At 45.1% G+C, this 20,540-nt stretch overlaps 1 protein-coding gene across 5 annotated transcripts in view; it reads right to left on the reverse strand.

Moving 5' to 3' along the window:
* UBE2G2 (ubiquitin conjugating enzyme E2 G2) overlaps positions 1 to 17,222 on the reverse strand; it is a 35,496-nt gene extending 18,274 nt beyond the window's left edge. Inside the window, exons 1-3 of one of the 5 annotated variants that reach the window (XM_014859785.3) lie at positions 17,072 to 17,222; positions 1,563 to 1,598; positions 1,425 to 1,470 (exon numbers count right to left, since the gene is read on the reverse strand). In XM_014859785.3, the coding sequence (XP_014715271.1) occupies positions 1,425 to 1,470; positions 1,563 to 1,598; positions 17,072 to 17,114 (125 nt within the window). In that variant the 5' untranslated portion in view covers positions 17,115 to 17,222. Of the gene's footprint in view, positions 1 to 1,424; positions 1,471 to 1,562; positions 1,599 to 1,706; positions 1,783 to 1,974; positions 2,147 to 13,080; positions 13,206 to 17,071 lie in introns of those variants that run through there. The other 4 variants (XM_070488988.1, XM_070488987.1, XM_070488989.1 and 1 more) reach the window with 4 other exon arrangements.
* Positions 17,223 to 20,540: the final 3,318 nt, after the last annotated feature.

Here is a 20,540-nt window from a genome sequence, read left to right on the forward strand (position 1 = left end):
AAGCAGGTGCTAACTCAAGTTCATATGATATAGTCTCCTGCTTCTTTAAAAATAAGTAGAGCTCTAGCTGCCATGAGTGTGCAAGGCTGTGTTCCACTGAAGGCAGGACGCTGCTGACCAGGAGATCCAGTGTCCACTCCATCGGTACTTTAGGGGATGAAAGACACACCACAGCAGATACAGACAGAGACCGGGAAGACAGCCTCACTCCAGAAACATGGAAACACAGGAGGAAAATGGGGGTCAGAGGCCCAAGCAAGTACAGTACTGAAATGATCAGGAAATGTTAGGTGTGCCATACGCCTCTGGATAGTGTTTACTGATGATTTCTTAAACGTTTTTCTTATCAGAAAAATTGATTTTCACATCAATTTTCATGCACTAATCTAACCTCTAACAAACAGCATTTAACAGCAATTGTTTCTCAGATTAAATGTGATGTAAGCACTGGGCAAATTCGGAAAGTCTGACAATGTTTAAGTCACCTCCTCAAACCAGCGCTCACACCTGCTCCAGTAAACTTGTTCCAGTTCCTGCCCACTAGACACTTCTCAGTCCAACAAGCTCCAACGTGAAAACCTTCTAGCTAATTGAAAGATTTCATTTTACTAACGAGAAAACTGAGAGACTGATTATAAACTTCAACTTCCTAAATTTTACCTAACCACATTTTGTTGAAAATACAGTAAGTCTAAGACTGGCCCAAAACTGCACATCTAAAGTAGAAAGACAAACACAAGGCCTGGGTCATAGGGCCATAGAAGACTCTAGAAGCAGGGGTCCATCTGTGGCTCTTTCCAAGCAACATCACCTATAAGTGAAAAATCATGAAATGCAGTCACGATCTTTCCAGAATGGCGTCAGGAACCACACTGCTCACCTGAGAAGGACCCATGTCTCGGGATCAGGGGCAGTGGAAGGCCACATAAGGCACACAGAAAAAGACAGCAGAGGAGGAGCCGAATTGGGGGGGCAGTTGGGCTGGGAGGGAAGGAGTTCAGGTGCACAGGTGGGGCAGGGCCGGGGCTGCGCCAACAGGCCCAGGGCGTCACCCACACCCTGGGGAGCCTTTCCCACTGTCAAAACCTCAGGCTCTTAGGCTTCTTGAAGCCAAAGCCACACATACTGTTTGAGGCTAACCCAGCACAGCCACACAACATTTGAAATTTATTATTTTAAAACTCTATAAATATCTAATACTCACAACTAAACCTTCTACTAAGGAAGCATTTTTATTTCTTTCGCATAGACGTTTGTGCTGTTTTCTGCTTTAACATTAACAGATTCGAGAAGAGCTCAACCTAAGAGACGTACTCAGCCTTTTTCTCTCATGGACACTGATCACAGTCCCACTGCTAAACGTGATTCACAGGTCTAAATTCCAATAAGGTCTCCAAAACTATTAGCACACATGATTAACTTACATGATCAATGCTTCCCATTCAAAAAAATTCTCTTCATTCATGGGGCCTGCAAGGAAAGAACAAATTCCACACTTTAACCCTGAAGGCAGCTTTGACAGTTAGAAGTAAGTTATAAAGAGGCTAACTTTAGGAACTCACCTGCTACAATTCCTTCCGGAGGATTCAGTGTTAATTCTGTAAAATTAAAAAGTAAAACCATTACAAAACAGAATGAGTATTATGTTGGCATTTTAACAAAACTTTAAAATGTAAGACTATAAATTATACAGTATACGTATTTACAGATTAAAATTCTGTTTGTTCAAAGTGAATGCCTGCTCCAGTTACATTTCTGATAAAGACTATGTGAACAGTTCTTTACACCTGCAAAAAGGAGAATTTTAGAGCAATGTACACTTTCATTTTACAAATGAAGAAACAAACAAAAGAGGTTAACTGCCCTTCCAAAACACCCCTGTTGGTTATTTTGATTAAAGCTCATAAAATCAAACACAGTATACTATTTTCCAACTGAATGGCATTTCCTGTCCCTTTGAGAGCTGGCACAAACCTTTCTGAATGTGACTGACTAGAGCTATGAACCCGCCTGAGGTTTCTCAAGCCTGCTATTGTCAAATACATTTATCACAGTACAGGCTAGCTGTCCATCTCCAATACCACTGCCAAATCTGTGAGCAAATCCCCCAGAGGTGACATTCTGCAGAACGTCAGACTTCAGCACTGAGAATAAAAATAACAGGAAACAAGTCAGCAGCATCATTTCTCAGCAATTTAAGAAGATCAGTGGTTGCTGAAAGACCTGAGTCCCAGCTCGGCCACTTGGAAGCTGACACTAAGTATCATTTCAATTCTTAGCCTCCTGATTTTTTATTCAGGAGGCTCCAAAATGAAACCAAACCTGTGGACAAATTTGGCGAGGTGAAGAGCGGAAGTTAAAAAAAGTCACGGGCAAGGAGGGTGGCAACATGGGAGTCAGGCCCCAAATGCTTTCCCCGTGGGGCTGGGTGTCAGGGGAACACAAAAATACTCAGAAACATGCAAATCCATGAACCACAGAAGTTGACTCTTTGAAGAGAAATAAAAGTAACAAATCCTTGCCAAGTAAATACAAGGCCTAAGGGTTGGAAAAGAAGAAATAAAATTTCATTATTCCCAGATGCTATGCTTACACACATAGAAAGTCCAAGAGGATCTAAAGATACAGTAAACTATGAGAAAGGGTGAACTTGCCTTGCTGAATGCGAGGTCAATAAATATAACTGAACTGTTATTTCTATATATTAGCAAGGTAGATAAGGAAAGTCTAAAAAAGGTACCAATTACAATGGGAAACACGTACAAATAAGTTTTTAAAAGATGTGCAAGATCTGCAACAGAACAGAAAATACTATTAACAAAAAGTTTAAAAAGACTTTAATAAATGGAGATTATATCACGTTCATGGATTAAAAACTCAATATTTTAAAGTTATCAATCCTCCTCAAACTGAATCTATGGATTCAATACAACCCCAGCCAAAATCCCAACAGATTTTGTTTGAATTTGACAAGATGATTCTAAAAGATATACGAAAATGCAAACAACTGAGAAGAGCCAAAACATTTTTTAGAAAGAATAAACTGAGAACTCCAAGAAAAAGGCTATCAAGACTTATTATAAAGCTATATGGATTACGGCAGTGAGACACTGGCACAAAGTTAAACAGACAAGTGGAACAGAAGAGAGCGTGCTCATCAGCACACCAATGCAAAGACAGACCCTTAACTTCCCATGAAGGCAGCCCTACAGAACAGAGGCAAAGGACAGTCTTTTCCACAAATGATGCTCATCTTCAAAGCCAAAAAAATAAAACTTTTCCCCTATCTCACAGTGCATACAAAAATCAAAATATATAAGAAAAAAGGGGGAAAGGGGCATGTGAAATAATAGAAAATACATTTATTGGTCTCTGCCCCCAGTTCCTGGCACAGAGCTCCTAAAAACCTTTGTAATTTCCTAAGTTATCAGAGCACTAGGAGCATCTTTTGTTCTAATATTCGGTCTCTGACCCTAGTTCCTTCCACGGGGCTCCTAAATCCCTGTAATTTCCCAGGTGATAGGGGCATCCTTTGTCCCAACGAGGTGATTCTTGATGGCCTCCCAGATGGAGGCTGCTCACCAGAAAGACCAAGCCATGATCAGAAGCTTGGAATTTTCAGCCTCACCCTGCCATTCTCCAGAAAGGGGAGAGGGGCTGGAAAGAGAATTAGTGATTGATCATGCCTACGTGAGGAAAGCTCCATAAGATCCCAATCGGATGGGGTCTGAGGAGCTTCCAGGTTGGTGAAGACGCGGAGGTGCTGGGAGAGTGGCGCATGCAGAGCGGGCACCCATTCCCTGACACCTCGCCCTACTCATCTCTTTCATCTGGATGTTCATCTGTATTCTTTAACATATCCTTTTACAATAAACTGGTAAACTGTTTTCCTGAGTCTCTGAGCCACTCCAGCAAATTAATCCAACACAAGGAGGGGGTCAGGGGACCTCCGATTTCTAACCCATCAGTAAGAAGCACAGGTGACAACGTGGACTCGTAACTGGCATCTGAAGGGGGAGGAGGCAGTCTTGTGGGACTGAGCCCTTAACCTGTGGGATCTGATGCTTACTCCAGGTAGAGTATCAGAATTGAGTTAAATTGTATGACACCCAGCTGGTGTCTTGGAACAGCTTAATGTGAGACAAATCCCCACACACGTGATGTCAGCAGTGTTGTGAGTGTGGTAGTAGTGTGAGAGTGAAGGAGAAATAGAGGTCAAGTATAGCTTTTCTAAACAGGGCAAAACATTTGAAGAGACCCATCACCAAAGAAGATATGGAGGCAAGTAAACACATCAAATGATGCTCCACCTTGTGAGTCACAAGGGAAATGAAAAAACCACAAAAAAATAGATAGCTATACATCTGTGTCAGTAAAAATATCTTTATTTAGTCAGAAAAGAATAGCTAAAATTAAAAAGACTGGCAATACTAACTGTTGACAGGTTTAGCAACTGGATCTTTCCTGGATCACTAGTGGAAATGGAAAACGGTTTGGTTACCCTCTGGTAAACAGTTTGACGGTTTCTAACAAAAACAGTTTAAACACACACTTACCCAGAGACCTAGCAATTGTGCTAGTGGATATCCACCCAAGAGAAATGAAAACTCATGTCCCCAGAGACTCACACCAATGTCCACAGCAACTTTACTTCTAACAGCCCCACCCTGGAAACAACCCAAGTGTCCAGCCAAGGTAAATGAACGCGGTGTGATCCATCCATAGGAACAACACTACTCAGCAAAGGAAGGGAGCAAACCACCAAACCACCGACCCACATGGCCCACACAACACCACAGGGGACTCTCAAAGCACTAGCCAAGTGAAAGACACCTGCCGCAAAAGGCTCCCTTCTATGATTGTATTTATATGATACTCTAGAAGAAGAGAAACTATAGTAAAAGAAAGCAAATCAGATGTTGCCAGAGGCTGGGGGCCAAGGGGAAGTGGGAGGGGGCTGCAAAAGGCAAAAGGAATTTTCTGGGGTGATGGAAATGTTCTGTATCATGGTTGTGTAGATGGCTATACAACAGGACACACTTGTCAAAGCTCAAAGAATGGTACATTAGAAACTGGCACATTTTATTGTGTGTAAATTTTATCTCAATAAAGCTGACTCCCCCTCAAAATTAATTTCAGTTGTTTTATGAAATACGAAACAATCTCCTAGAGGACAGTATAGGAGAATAGTTTCATGCTCTCAATATAAAGACTTCCTAAATAGCACTGACATAAAGTTAATAACCAAAAAGCACTAACCATAGAGGAAAAGACTGATAAAATTAAGAACACTGAAATTAAGAGCTTCCCACATCAAAAGACATCCCTTTTTAAAAAAATATTCAAAAGATATCTTTAAGAGGATGAAAAGGTAAGCTCCAGAGAGGAAGAAGATATTTCCAACAGATATAACCAACAAAGGGCTAATACCCAAACTTCTAAAGAACGCCCTACACATCAATAAAAATACATAAACAACCCAAAAGAAAAACAAGCACAAGACTTCAATATGCACGTCACACAAAAAAAGGTATCTAAGTAGCCAATAAACATTTGACAAGGTGTTCAACCTCATTAACTGTAGGGAAATGCAAACTAAAAGCACAATGAGATAGCACCACCCCCACCCAGAATAATCTAGTAATCAAAGTTGAGAAGACTGACAATAGCAAGTGTCCACACAGACAAAAAGCCACAGAAATACAGTGCTGGCAGGAATACAAATTGGTACAACCACTCCGGAAACGAGGTTGCTGCTATCTCCTATGACCCAGCAATTCCTCTCAGAAATGTGCACACCCATACGCACCAAGAGATATCTAAGAATCTTTTTTTTTTTACTTGCTGATGTCATCACTTAGAAGAGCTTCAGATTCTAGGTAGCAAGCAACAGGTTTCGGTACAGAGCAACTTATAACAAATTTCAACAATCCTCCTGTGAACTGACCTCTAGAAAAGTATGGGGAAAGAGCAGGTAAAATGTCACTAGATGTAATTACGGCATTTGATACTGTGACATTAGGCATTCTCCCTAAAGAGACAGAGAGAGACAGTAGGCTTAGATCAAGCACAAAAGCTTAAGCAAGGGCAAAAGGGAGGATTCAGCAGTATCACTGATTAAGGGCCACGATGACCCTAAATCTCATAAACAAAAGACAACTTAAATATTTCACTGTCACCGTGAAAATATTGTTCTAACTGGCAGTTTAAAAGTGTGTCATTAAAAAAAAAATTGTGTCATGCATCTCTATTTTGCTATCCAATTTTACGTATTGAAAAGTACACAGTGAAAATTCTAATCACAAAATCATTCAATTTCAGGTGGTATTTTTTCTCTTTACATTTGCTTCTTGGTCATATCTAAAGATTTGAGGAGCTACACAAAGCCATGGGGAAGTGGCTTGAGCACCCCTACTTGGTCAACACAACTAGAAGCAGCCAACCACTAATCAAATACCAATTAACAAATATCAATTACACTTCTTCTCTGCCAAGCACTATTCTAGGCGGTACAGATGCAGTGACGAAAGAGAAAGACAAGGTCTCTGCCTTCAACGAGCTTCAGTTCTAGCGAAGGAAGACAGGTAACAAACAAGGAAACATATAAATAAAAGGATAGTTTCAGAAGCCTGATGACTATAGTGAAAAACTTGACAGACAGACGTGGCCGAGGAGGCCAAGAAAGGCCTTGCTGTGGAGGTGATACTGGAGGTGGGTTCTTTTTTTTTAATTGAGATATAATTGACATGTAACATTATATTAGTTTCAGGTGTATAACATAGTGATTCAACATTTGCATATATTGCAAAATGATGACCCCTTGCTGTGAGGACTTTTAAGATCTACTCTCTTAGCAACTTTCAAGTATGCAATACAGTATTGTTAACTATAGTCACCATGCTGTAAATGACATCCCCAGGACTTATTTATTTCATAATTGGAAGTTTGTACCCTGTGACCACCCTCATCCATTTCATCTACCCCACCATGGCAACCACCAACCTGTTCTCTGTATCTATGAGTTGCTTTATTTTTTTAAGATTTCGCATATAAGTGAGATCACACGGTATTTATCTTTCCCTAACTTATTCTGCTTAGCATAATGCCCTCAAGGTTCATCCATGCTGTCGTAAATGGCAAGATTTCCTTTTTTTTTATGGCTGAATAATACCCCATCGTGATATGTTATATATTTACAGCAGCATTATTCATAACAGTCAACAAATGGGAACCATCAAATATCTATCAATAGTAGAAGAGAACACTAAATTGTGGTATATTCATACAATAAAACAAAAATGGAAACAAATGATGTACAGCTACACACCACACATCACTGTGCAAAAGCCAGGCCTACACAATATGAACATGACATATAACACACAATATGTATATATATACACACACACAAAATAGAATACACACACACATATATACACAATATAGAATTCACAATACATGATTACATTTACAGATCGATTACACTGCCTCAAAAAACAGGCAAAGCTACACTAGAGTGCTTAAGAATGAATGCTTTGGTGGAAAAACTAAGCAAAGCAAGGAGGGGATTATCCTGGGAGGAAGAGCTACTTTTGGGGGGTTCCCCACTCGAGGGTTCTGGCAAGCTGGTGGCCTTCTTGCTTACCCTGGGTGATGACACGCTCTGTGAGAACTCACTGAGCTGAACATGTCTTTCTTTGCACTTTTCTTTATGCCACTTCTATTTCAAGCTAATAAACAGTGTTAAAAGTTGTTACTGCAACAGTCCAGGCAGGGCAGACGGTGGCCTGAACCAGAGCGGTAACCAGAGAATTAGTAAGGGATGGTGAAAGCGGAGCTCTGTTGTGTAGGTGGAGATGGAGGGCTCGCTGATGAAGCGGGTGTGCTATGTGAGGAGAAACAAGAATGCTTCTGGGTTTCTGGCCCAAACGACTGAGTGAATGGTGGCACTATCACTGGGATGGAAAGGGGGAAGGAAGAGGTTTGAGAGAGAAAGTAGGAGTTCTAATTTAAACATACTAAGGTTGAGACGGCTAGTAAACAGACAAAGAGAGAGGCTGGGCAGGCGGCTGGAGAAATGAGTCTGAAGCTCAAGGGAGAGAGAGACGTTGGAGATAGAAGTTCCGGTGTTATCCGCATAGGGAGCGTACGGAACCCCAGGGGAGTGACGGGCCTCTCTAGAGCAGTGTATCTCAGGGAACATTCAGACATACACGGTGCCGTTTTTGGGTTTTCACAATGACTGGGGAATACCACTGCCATTCAGTAGGAAGGGACCAGGAATGCTTAACGTTCTGTCATAAACAAGTGCTACACGAGGAAAAACTATTTCACTCAAATGCCAACAACACCTGACGCAGGGAACAGACAAGTAAAGGCACAGAGGAGAGCCGAGTCTGCTGTCGAGGGTGTGCTAACATGGAAGTGGGAAGAGAAAGAGACAGCGAGAGACATTAAACAGAGGCCAGTGAAGCAGAACAAATGAGTGTCAGTCCCCAAAGCCAAGTGCATTAAACACTTGAAGGAGGGGGGCTGGCCCTGACGGCCTAGTGGTTCAAGTTCAGCACTCTCACTGATTCAGTGGCCCCGGTTCATTTCCCAGTCACGGAACCACACCGCCTGTCTGTCAGCTGCCCTGCTGTGGCAGAGGCTCACACAGAAGAACTAGAAAGACTTACAACTAGCATATAAAGCAGGCATTGGGCTTTGGGGAGGAAAAAATAAACCAGGAAGATTGGCAACCAATATTAGCTCAGGAGAAATCTTTCCCTGCAAAAAAAAAAAAAAGACAAAAAAACTTCAAGGGAGGAATCAAGTGCCAGCGAGATCAAGAGCCAGGCAGGCTGAGACCCCTGGATTTGGCGAGACAGACGCTAACTGTCTCAGTCCCTCTGTGTCTCTTCACAGTAGTAGACTGGGGGAGGTAACCCCCGGACCAGCACACCAGGCTTTATACACCCAGTCATCTGACATCTACTCCGGTTTTTGTGTCTGAAGTCACATCTCCTTATTATAAGAAAAAGAAAACCACACAGAGTAAGGCAGATGAACTCTCAACTGCTAAGGGGAGGGGGCACAATGTCAGTAGGAAAGGGAGTAGGATGCCTAACGCCAAAGAGACAAGAGTTACATCAATCATTTTCCTGGAACCCTGAGGAGGAGCTTACACCAAAAAGAGCTCGCTTTCGAGGCAGGCCAGGTGACGTGTTGGTTAAGTTCGCACGCTCTGCTTTGGTGGCCCAGGGTTTGCAGGTTCGGCTCCCAGGCGTGGACCTATATACTGCTCATCAAGCCATGCTGTGGTGGTATTCCACACAAAATAGAGGAAGACTGGCAAAGATGTTAGCTCGGGGCCAATCTTCCTCACATACAAAAAAAGAGCTGGCTTTATTCTTCATTTCTGGAGATCTCACGCAGAACTTCCTTCTGTGACAACCTCCATTTAGGTAGAGGCAAAGGGGAGTCTAAACCTTGCCGCTGGAGAACCATCCCACAGCCAGCAGCCTTACTCAACAGCGGCACCTACTGGTCAGTGAATAATTACAAGAGCCAAGTTCTCCAGACGGAGGGAAGGTTTCTGGACTACACTCTTTCCTTGTCTTTTGTTTCCAAACACACACAAACACACACACACACACAAAACCATATGAACTGTCATGTTCACTGATAAAAATAATTTCAAAAAGAGAAATAAACTATTAACATCAGAGAACATTGCAAAGATCATTCTTTGCCACTGATTCCTTGACAATGTTAGCTTGCTAAAAACATTTTTGGGGGGCCAGCCCTGTGGCCAAGGGGTTAGCTTCACGTGCTCCACTTCGACAGCCCAGGGTTTTTCCAGTTCGGATCCTGGGCACACCTTGGCACAACTTATCAAGCTACGCTGAGGCAGCATCCTCCACAGCACAACCAGAAGGACCTACAACTGGAATGTACAACTATGTGCTGGGGGGCTTTGGGAAGAAGAAGAAAAGAAAAAAAAAAGATTGGCAACAGAGGTTAGCTCAGGTGCCAATCTGAAAAAAAAGATTTTGGGTCTTTTTAGTGGCTTAAAAAATAGCCACCACACAAAATGAAATATAAATTTAACCTGTGACTCAGAAATCCCATTTCTCAGAATCTATCCCACAGGCACACTGGTAAAAATGAGAGAAGACACATAGATAAGGCTATTCACATCAGGACTATTAGTAATAGCAAAAAACTAGAAATGACCCAAGTGTCCATCAGTAAGGGGCCAGGCAGATCACAATCCACCTACTAACAGAACATTGTGCAGCTGTGAAAAGGAACAATGGATGCCTCGATGTACTAGTACAGAATGAACTCCAGGACACACCAAATGAAAAAAAGCAAAGTGGAGAAAAGGGCGTAACTAGCGTCTTTAAAGAGCTGATTCAGGTTAAATGAGGTCCCTAGGGTGGGTCCTAATCCAATGTGACCGGTGCTCTTATAAAAAGAGGAGATCAGGACACAGACACACACACAGAGAGAAGACTCCAGTCTACAAGCCAAGGAGAGAGGCCTCAGGAAAAACCAACCCTGCCGAGACCTTGATCTCCAACTGTGAGAAAATAATCTGTTTCTTAAGCCTCCCAGTCCGTGGTACTTTGTGCTGGCAGCCCGAGCAAACTCATAGTGCTCAAACACCCGGGTGGCCATTTGCAAATAATGTGCAAATAAACCTTGACCTTTATCTCACACCATACACAAAACTTCACTTGATACAGATCACAGAGCTAAACGTAAGAGCTAAAACTGTAAAACACCAAGAACTCATAGGAGAAAATCTTAGTGATCTTGTGTGAGGCAATGATTGCTTAGACAGAACACAGAAGGCAAGAAATATTTTAAAAGTCAATAAGTTGGACTTCATGGAGATTTTTAAAAAACACTCTGCTCTTTAAGAGGCACTGTTATGAAAATTAAAAGGCAAGCCTCAGGAGTTGTTCAGTGGATACAGAGTTTCAGTCACGCAAAATCAAAGAGTCCTAGAGATCTGTACAACAATATGCATATCCTTAACAATACCGTAATGTAGAATTCAAACTTAAGAGGGTAAAATTATGAGTTTTTTACCACAAAAAAAAAGGAAGCAGTCTCAGGGAAAATATTTACAAACATTCAACAAAGGACTTGTATCTACATTATATAAAGAACTCTTTCAACTTAATAAGAAAACAATAAACAATTGAAAAATGAGCAAAAATTGGAGCCAGCCCTGTGGCACAGTGGTTAAGTCTGTGCACTCCGCTTTGGCGGCTGGGGGTTTGCAGGTTTGGATCCTGGGTGCAGACCTATGGACTGCTCAACAAGCCATTTTGTGGTGACATCCCACACACAGAATAGAGGAAGATGGGCACCAATGTTAGCTCAGCGACAATCTTCCTCCTCAGCAAAAAGTAGAAGATTAGCAACGGATGTCAGCTCAGGACCAATCTTCCTCACCAAGAAAAAAAAAAAAAAAAAAGCAAAAGACTCAAGATACTTCATCAAAAAAGATACACTGATGGTATATAAACACATGAAATGATACTCAACATCACTGGTCATTACAGAATGTGAATTAAAACTACAATGAGATAACACTACACAACCAACAGAATGGCGAAAAATGTAAAAACTGACCATACCAAATGTGGGCAAGAGAGTAGAGCCATGGGTCTCAATATACTGCTGGTAGAACTGTAAAATGGTACAACCTTTTGGGAAAACAGTTTGGCTTTTTCTTTAAAAATTATACAGGGAATGCTAGCCTGCAAGGAAAAGGAATGAACCACTGATACAAGCAACAAACGGACAAATTGCAATATAATTATGCTGAAAGAAAGAAGTCTGACAAAGAAAATCCAAAACAACCTATAGTGACTGAAAGCAGCTGAGTCCTTGCCTGGGACCCTGGGCTGCAGGAGGGAGACGGGAGAGCTGGATGACAGAGAGGCAGGAGGAGACTTCGGAGGCCATGGTTCCACTCATCATCCCCAGTGTGGGCAGGGCTTCGTGGGTGTGTACGCACATCAAAACTCATCAAACTGCACACGAAGTACGTCAGCTGATGCTATGCCAACTGCACCCCAGTAAAACTGCCTTTTTAATAAAGGTAGCTAGAAAAAAACACACCAAAGGCTAAAAAGACAAAGCACAAACCAGGATAAAATACTTGTAGCACGTGTAACCAACAAAGGAGTAGGGATATACAAAGGGATAGGAAATTTATAAAGAACTCCTCCAAACCAATAAGAATGACAAACCACCCTATGGAAATTTGGTAAAAGACATGAACAGACATTTCACAAAGAAAAAACTATAAATATGACAGGATGCTCAACTTCATCCATAATCATGATGTACAAACTAAAACCATGAGGAACCCTGTCACAACCATTGGGTTGGTAAAATAGACCTTGCACAACACCAAAGTGTTAGTGAACATTCAAAGCAATATACACAAGAACACCCACACCGGAAACCAGCTTGGCATCATGCAGTAAAGCTGACCATGTGAGTGCTCCCAGACTCCACAGCACACCCCAGGGATACACCTTGCACATGCGCACTAGAAATGTCCACAGCAGCACTATCTGTATAAGAATCAAAGACTGGAAATAACCTAAATGCCCATCAGCAATGTAAAGGATAAATTTTGGCTTATTCATAAAATGAACTCACTCAGCAGTGAAAACGAACTACAGCTATATGCTTCAACACAAACGAATCTCAGAGAACCAGCGCTGAGCAGGAGACAATCTGCAGAACACATGCTGTGCAATTCCACTTCTGCTAACGACAAAGACAGGCAAAAGCAAACAATATGGCGAAACTACAAAGAAAAGGAAAAGAACAATTTACACAAAATTCAGTAGCAGGAACTTCTGGTGGTGACACGAAGCAGCACAAGATTTCTAAGTTATTGCTAATGTTCTATTTCTCAAGCCAGGTGTCACAGGTACAGACATTCATTTTACTATTTCACCTAAACATATACCTTTTATATACTTTTACATATATAATACACTTCACAATAAAAAATGTTTTAAATAGCTAAAACAGGTTAATGACAGGGAATGATGACAGTACCAGGGAGGACAGGCTGAGTCTGGTGGCTCAAGGAAGGCTTCTCCAGGGAGCAGAGCACAAGTGATGAAGATGTCCAGGCAAAGGAAGTGCCCACGCGCCGAGAGGAGTGTGCCAACAACGAGTCAGTGGGGCTGGAGGGAGAGTGCCAGGGTAGAGCAGATGAGGTCAGAGAGGCAGAAGGGCCAGAGCATGCAGAGCCTGATAGGTCACAGCAAGGACTTTGGTTTTTACCGCAACGAAGGGTCCTGGGCAGAGTGACATGATCTGACTTGGGTTTAACAAGATCTCTCTGCTGTGTTAAGAACAGAACCAAGCGGACCAAGACCTGAAGAGCTGAAGCAGAAGAACACAGGACTGTACCGAAGTAATCCAGGCCAAAGGTGAGTGGCTTGGGCCAGCACGGCACTGTGGAGAAAGTCTGAAAACAGGACAACAGGTTACACGTGGATATACAAGAAAGTGAGGCATCAATGACAAATCTAAGGTTTTGAGCCCAAACAACTGGAAGAAAGAGGCTACCACCAACTAAGAAGGAGAAGACTGTGGGAGCAACAACGGTGTGGCAAGAGCAGGAGCTCAGCTGGGGTTCCTATTAGATACTGTACTGGGGTGAACAATGTCCCCCCAAATTTGTGAATTGACCTTACTTGGAAATAGGGGTTTCACAGATGTATTCAAGTTACAATGACGTCATACTGGGTAAGGGTGGGTCCTAAATCAATGATTGATACCTTCATAAGGGGGAAAAAGACCATGTGAAGATGGAGCCTGAGACTGGAGTTATGCTACCAGAGGCCAAGGAACACCAAGCATTGGCGGCAAGCACCGGAAGCTGGAAGAGGCAAGGAGGGACCCTGCCCTAGAGCTGCAGAGGCAGCATGGCCCTGCCCACACGTGGATGTGGGACTCCCGCCCTCCAGACTGCGACAGATTAAACTTCTGCCGTGTTGAGCCACCTGCCTTGTGCGACTTTGTTACGACAACCCCAGAAAACTAACACCCAAGTCTATCTCTGACACTCCTAGGAAAAGCTAGATGAGGTGTGAAGATAAACATCAAGAAAAAAATATGAGCTTAAAACATCTGGGTTCTTTTCCTGGCTCTCCTTTTCTCTGGTTCTAAGAATCTAGGCAAATCATTTTGCCTCTCTGTTACTGAATTTCCTGTAAAATCAGAGGGCTGAACAAAACGATATCCAAGGTCCTACCAGCTCTAAATTTCTGAAGTTCTATGACTATTCCCAAACACAACACAGTGTGCCTCAACACCTGTCCAAATCTCTCCAAACCCCACTCCACACAGAGGCTGTTGCTGTCAAGTCTACCTTTACAGTGGATGTGCCACCTTCAAACACGGCAGGAGAACAAACTAGATGCTGCAACAGTGAATAGAATTTTACCACATTACTAGGATACAACAGCAGTAAGAAAACCCTCCTCGATAACACACTGCATTCATTTTTCTATCGCTGATGTGACAAACTACCACAAACTCAGTGGCTTCAAACAGCCCACTGATGATCTCAGTTTCCAGTGTCAGAAGGCTGAGCACAGCATGGGGCAGTTGAGTCTCTGCTTGGAGTCTGGCAAGGCAGCAGTCAAGGTGTTGGCAGGGCTGCTGCCCCAGTCCATTCACGTTGTCAGCAGAATTCGGTTCCCTGAGGCTACAGGACTGAGGTTCCAGGTTCCTTACTGCTGTCACGTTTCTCAGCTCCTGGCTCCTCTTCCATCTTCAAAGCCAGTCATGGCAGGTGGAGTCTTTCTCATACCTCAAATGCCTTTGGTCTCCCCTCTTGCCTCATCTCTCCCGTTTTGGGGCCTCTGTGATTATTGGTCCTACAAGACAATCTAGGATAATCTCCCCATCCGAAGATCAGCTATTTAGTAACCTACTGATTACATCTCCAAAGTCCCTTCAAGGCAATGCCTAGATTAGTGTCTGATGCAGTAACCAGGGGACAGGAATCTTAGGGAGACATCCTTAGAGTTCTGCCTTCCACACAGACTCCAGGATTTCATAAATTAACACATAAAACACACAGAATACACTTCTGTGATACATCTTTGGAAACCAACCGTTATTTACATTTTACTACTGCAAACTCATTGACAATATGATTTAAATAATGGATGAGGCTTTTGTAACTACAATAAAAGGAAAAATAATCTTTGCTAATGCAAATATCCCTAGGAAATACAAATCCAACAACGCAAAGACTGGACTGAAGCAGTAGCCTGAACATAATTCCCCACGCAGGGGCTTAAGATTCCTTCTCTATAGAAAGGAGAAAATAATACATGCTCGCAGTCTAGAAACAGCACTAAACAGACAGATACAGAAACAAAGACCCGGATGGCAGGAAATGGTAGGTGTTCATACGTCTGACCCCTCAGCCAGGTTTCCACCAGGAGACAGAGGCAACAGCTCCCCCACACCCAACCCTCCGTTCAGAGTGAACCAAGTCTCTCACCGTCCCACCAAAAGCGTCTCTCGGAAACTTGTTTCTACTTTAAAGGACACTGGGTGGTGAGCACTGTTTAAACGGTTTTTTTAACGAGCCTGCATGGGTGTGCTCATGCCAAACATCAACTCCCCCTGTGCAGTGCCACCAATATGGTCCAGGAAATTGAGCTGCATGCATAGTTCCCAGGTAGTTTTACTGCACTCTATTTTGGCTTATTTTCCGCCTTCTTCTCAAAGCATCCTCAATGTAATGATAACGGTAACAGCTAACGTTCTCCAGCGATACTCGTTAGGCATCTTGGTAAGCACGAATCTTCACAGATGAGGAAAATGCAGAGGATGAGGGCGAGGTCAAGGTCAGAGAGGTAGTAAGACGACGCAGGGTCTGAGCCGTGGTCTGCGGCTCCAGAGGTCCCGCTCTTCCCCACACCAGACCACCACCTCGTTTGCACCAGCTAATCAGAACACTTTCAAACCCCCAACTTCTCAGGGCCGCTCAGCCAAGGGAGCACTCCGCCGCAAAACGGCGGAACACGGTATGTCCACGGTCCTCCTCCCTCCCTGTGTTTTCCTCAAATACTGGGAAATCTTACTGGCTAAGAAAGCACTAAGGAAGTTTTCTTAACACTACCTAGGAAGAGGGACAGGTGGCACTGTTCAAAAAGTCTGTTCCCTCATTAAAGAGAAAACCGAAATCTAACCTTTCACCTCAAAGTCTTCACAATGCGCTGTTTCTCTTAATACAGGTTTTTCTTTTAAGTTCTCAGCAAGCAATTTAGGTTTTCCTCCCCTCCCTCTCATGGCATGTTTGCAAGGCCAGAATTGGGAAGTCCTCTAAATTACTAAAGGGACCAAAGACACAAACTACAGAGACAGATAACGTAATTGAGCGTTTCTAAACTAATAAGGTAGTAATGCCGACTATCACTTTTTAGAGTCCTCCTTCCAAGTTTACTTATACTTTCGAGGGGAGGCCGTTGGCAGAGCAGGGCGACGGAAGCCTCGACGACGGCTCACAACTTTCCGGAACAATCCCTTCCCTCCGGCGCAGAGCCCGCACCTCCACGAACTCAGGCGCGGACGCCCGCCCAGAAGCGCCACGACCCGAGCTCCGACGCCGCGGGCGCGCGGGCGACGGAGGCGAAGGGCGCGAGAGAGGCGAGGGGCAGGGGCGCGGGGATGGGAAAGGGGGCGCGGGCGGGCGGAGCAGGGCGCCGGCCTCGACGTGAGGCTCGGCGGGGGAGGTGACGCGTCTGGGGGCGGGCAGGCCGGCACGGGGGCCGGAGGCGGGGGGCGCGGGGCTGGGACGGGGGATGAGGGGCGCCGGGCCGGGGGACGCCGGGTCGGGGGCAGAGGGCGCGGGGCCGGGACGAGGAGCGCGGGGCCGGGCCGGGGGAAGCGGGCGGATGGAGCAGGACGCCGGCCCCGACGGGCGGCTCGGCTGGGAAGCTGACGCGTCCGGGGGCGGGCGGGCCGGGGCCACGGCCTCAGCGCGCTCCACCGGGCTCCGGGAGGGCCGCGAACTCACGTTTGTACTCCGCCATCAGCCTCTTGAGCGCCGTCCCAGCCATCGTCCGGGTAACAGCTGCGCCGTCTGGCCTCGCCTCCTAAACGCTCGTCCCTCCCGCCCGACGCCGGGGCTGCTTCCGGGTCGCCACCAGGGCAAGAAGCCCTTCCGGGGCGCGGGGCGCGCATGCGCGGTGAGGGGCGAGAGCGGGTAGTGGCTGTGAGGGAGCAGCGCGGAGGGGCAGCCCCAGGCCTTGAGCCCGAGGTCTGTGTCCATGCGCCAGACCAGGGCCTTCAGCCGCCTTGTGGGGTAACACCGCCTCCGAACGTCCGAACTCCTGTACGGCCCGGGTGTTCCAGAGGACTCTGGAGCAGCGGCCACCGCGGGTTGAATGTCTCAACAGCCCGTTAGGTCGTCCGGGCGTCGGGAAGGTCTGATCACAGGACGGGGCCTCCGAGGGGGACAGGGACGGGGTTCGGGGTCGGAGATGGAGGACGGAGACGGCGTGACCCCGAATGACCCAAGGCGACGGGCGCCCGGACCTCCGCCCGACCCTGGGCAGGCCCCGGGCTCAGATGGGTGCACCTGCCGCTGGTCGAGGGGGCCGTGGAGGGACTGTCCTCCTCCGGCCGGCCCTGCAGCCTCCGCCCGCTTCCCACGGTTTGTGTACGTGTATCCGGATAACTAGCGAGTCCTTTTCCCCTGACATTCTTGGTGGTTCTACTCCGATTGACCCGCATGATGGGGTGATCTACTTATGTTTCTTAGAATCCTTTCTCACTGCCTTCAAAGAAAGTAAACACTTTTAGTACTGTACGCACCTTTAAAACAGTTTTCAGCTCCACACTTATCCTACACACGAGTCTACAGAATTTATTATACGATGTCCTGTATAATTTTCTAGTATAATACATAATTTTCTTTGTCAACTTCAAAAAGCAAATTTGCCCGTTAGCTTATCTCAAAACGACTGTATTTGGGAAAAGCCTGCCATGGTGACCCATAGGTAAACGCGAAGAACGAGCCGGGGAGCTGCTTTTATAGAGAAAAGGGAAGAGGGCGGGGCAGTCCTAAAGGAAAGTCCATTGGGGGAGAGTAACAGTTCAGGTTGGCAACGGCTTCTCATTGGTTGGGCTCTGGCGGTTGTCATTGGCTGGGCCATGGCATTTCTCATTGGCTGAGCTGTGGTGCTTCCCATTGGCTGGGCTGTTGCTAGGTGGGAGAGAAGTCTTCCTGAGTAGTAGAGTGGCTGTGCTTCCTGCAGGAGATGAGAGCGCCCCACTTCCTGTTTGGAGTAAGAGAGGCCGCGGGATGGGGAGAGAGCTCCCCCTGCAGGTCTTCCCAACTCCAGTTACTTCCGGTTTCTGTTAGTAATTTCCACAGCTTATTTTCATCTGTCTCCTCTAACCGGAAAACATATTCCCTGAGGGCAGGGAGTTTGGTCTCACTTGTTCCTGGATGCAGCCTCAGTACCTGGACATGGCAGTGTCTGTTGAATGAAATTGAACAAACCAACCTCGCAGGTGTACATATTTTAGGGTAGAGACGTCACAAAAATTCATTCCAACACTATCTTCTCAAATGACCATGGTGACTTGCAAAAATGACATGGTACTTTTAGGCAGTTTCAAAGAATAATGGATTTGCACAAATACGGAAGTTTCCTTCTCCTGTTCCAGACAGCTGCCCTCTCCTCTGACCAAACCACAGCCCAAGCCCCAAGTCAGTCAGGGGTCAGGGGTGTGGTTCCATGGTGACTAATGGGAGATAACTCTGCTTTTCCACTGAAAGGAAATGTGGGTGATCAAAAAGCACTGTCATCAACACAAGGACACTCAAAATAACTGAGCCTGTCAGGCGTGTCGTATTTTCTCAATTGCATCAATCTTGGTGTTGCAGATGTCTTTTCCAAGATATCATTTTCTGGTAGAGTGCTGTGTGTGTTTTTCAGTTATTATGTTCAGAAATGTGACTTACAGTTCGTATCTGGACTAATTTCAGCTTTAATTGACAAAAACCCACAATATGAGTCGCTGAAACAAGATGGAAGCCTCTCACCTCAATGCAGCTGGTGCAATGGCCTCACCTCCAGAGAACCAGGCTCTCAACACATCTTCCTCCTCATGGCTGGTCCTCCTCTTTATCTGAGATTTGAGTCTAAGTGGGTAGTCTTTTCCCTTATCTGCTAAATCTGGCAACTCTCAACTTGGATCAGTCGGAACTAGTGTCCCAGGGGTTCTGAGCAGACGTGTGATATTTAATGGCTTTCTAAGCAACATGCACTGGGCAGGCCAGTGAGTTCAGAATAAATGTAGTGTCTTTTATATCTTTGGCAACTAAAGCTCTGCAGCATAAAAGGATCTCACAGCTTAACCTGTGTTCTATGGTGGAGCTTTAATAGTAATACCGTGCTTCCCCAGCTGTGCACTTGTGCAACACAACTACAGTGACAACACCTTGGTTTGCCTGGGACCGAGAGGCTCCTGGGACATGGGGCTTTGTGTGGCAAGTGCTAGTTGGGACCCAGGACACCAATAACAGGTTAAATAGGGTATATCTCCTCCTGAAGAATCATTAACCCAAAGACTGAGAGTTAGGTTCATGTAACAATATTTTTAAAAATATAAATACCAACAGATCTATTATTCCTAATGCACAATTTGCATAAATTTCTAAGATAAAAGACAACCTCAAAGACATCCACTTTCTTCTACTGTCAGATGTTGCGGGTGGAAGTTCAAGCAGCTCTGTTCTAATGGCCCCAGACTCTCAGCCTTGCTCTCCGAATTTAACGCACCTCAATGCATCCCTCTCCTTACCAATGCAGGGGCTCCTCTGCTGGATTTAACCACCCCACCCTCCATACTCTCCAGGGCATCTGGCAAATGACTCCATCTCTGCAATGAGCTTTAACCATGTACTTCTACTGGTGTCAATGAATCAAGTGCTAGAGTGGACAAGCTCTGTTTTCCCAGCTGCCCTTCATCTTTCAACGTGTGCTCACCTCACCTGATGGACAGCTCAGTCATTTTCAACCCTAGTTTTGTCACAGCATAGTACACTAGGAAATTCTCAGTCAAATTAGTGTCAGTTCTCTTCAGTTTCAAAGCAGGTAAGTGAGCAGGCTGTTGACTGTACAAAGGAAAACAGTGTTATAGTCAAACACCAAAAAACTGAGAGGCCTACACTACTGTCCAGATTCACCTGCCTCTAAAATGTACCCTCTCTTTACACATGTCCAGGAGAGGAAAAGGGTGGTCATGATGCTGGGTCAGCTCAGCCAAGAGCCGCGAGAGCTCGGTGAGGAGTGAGAGGCTGCACTGCAGGAGGAGCACGCTGGGCCCAGCAAGGGTGATCTGCCAGGGGTGCGGAGGGGAGCCAGCAGGGGAATACTTACTTTTCAGCAACTAGCTTTTAAATGAGCCTGTGTGGCATCACTGAATGGTCACTGCAAATACTGAATTGTGACAGTATGCCTCGACCTCCAAAT

The sequence above is a fragment of the Equus asinus genome, chromosome 18 (assembly GCF_041296235.1).
Source record: "Equus asinus isolate D_3611 breed Donkey chromosome 18, EquAss-T2T_v2, whole genome shotgun sequence".
NCBI lineage: Eukaryota > Metazoa > Chordata > Mammalia > Perissodactyla > Equidae > Equus > Equus asinus.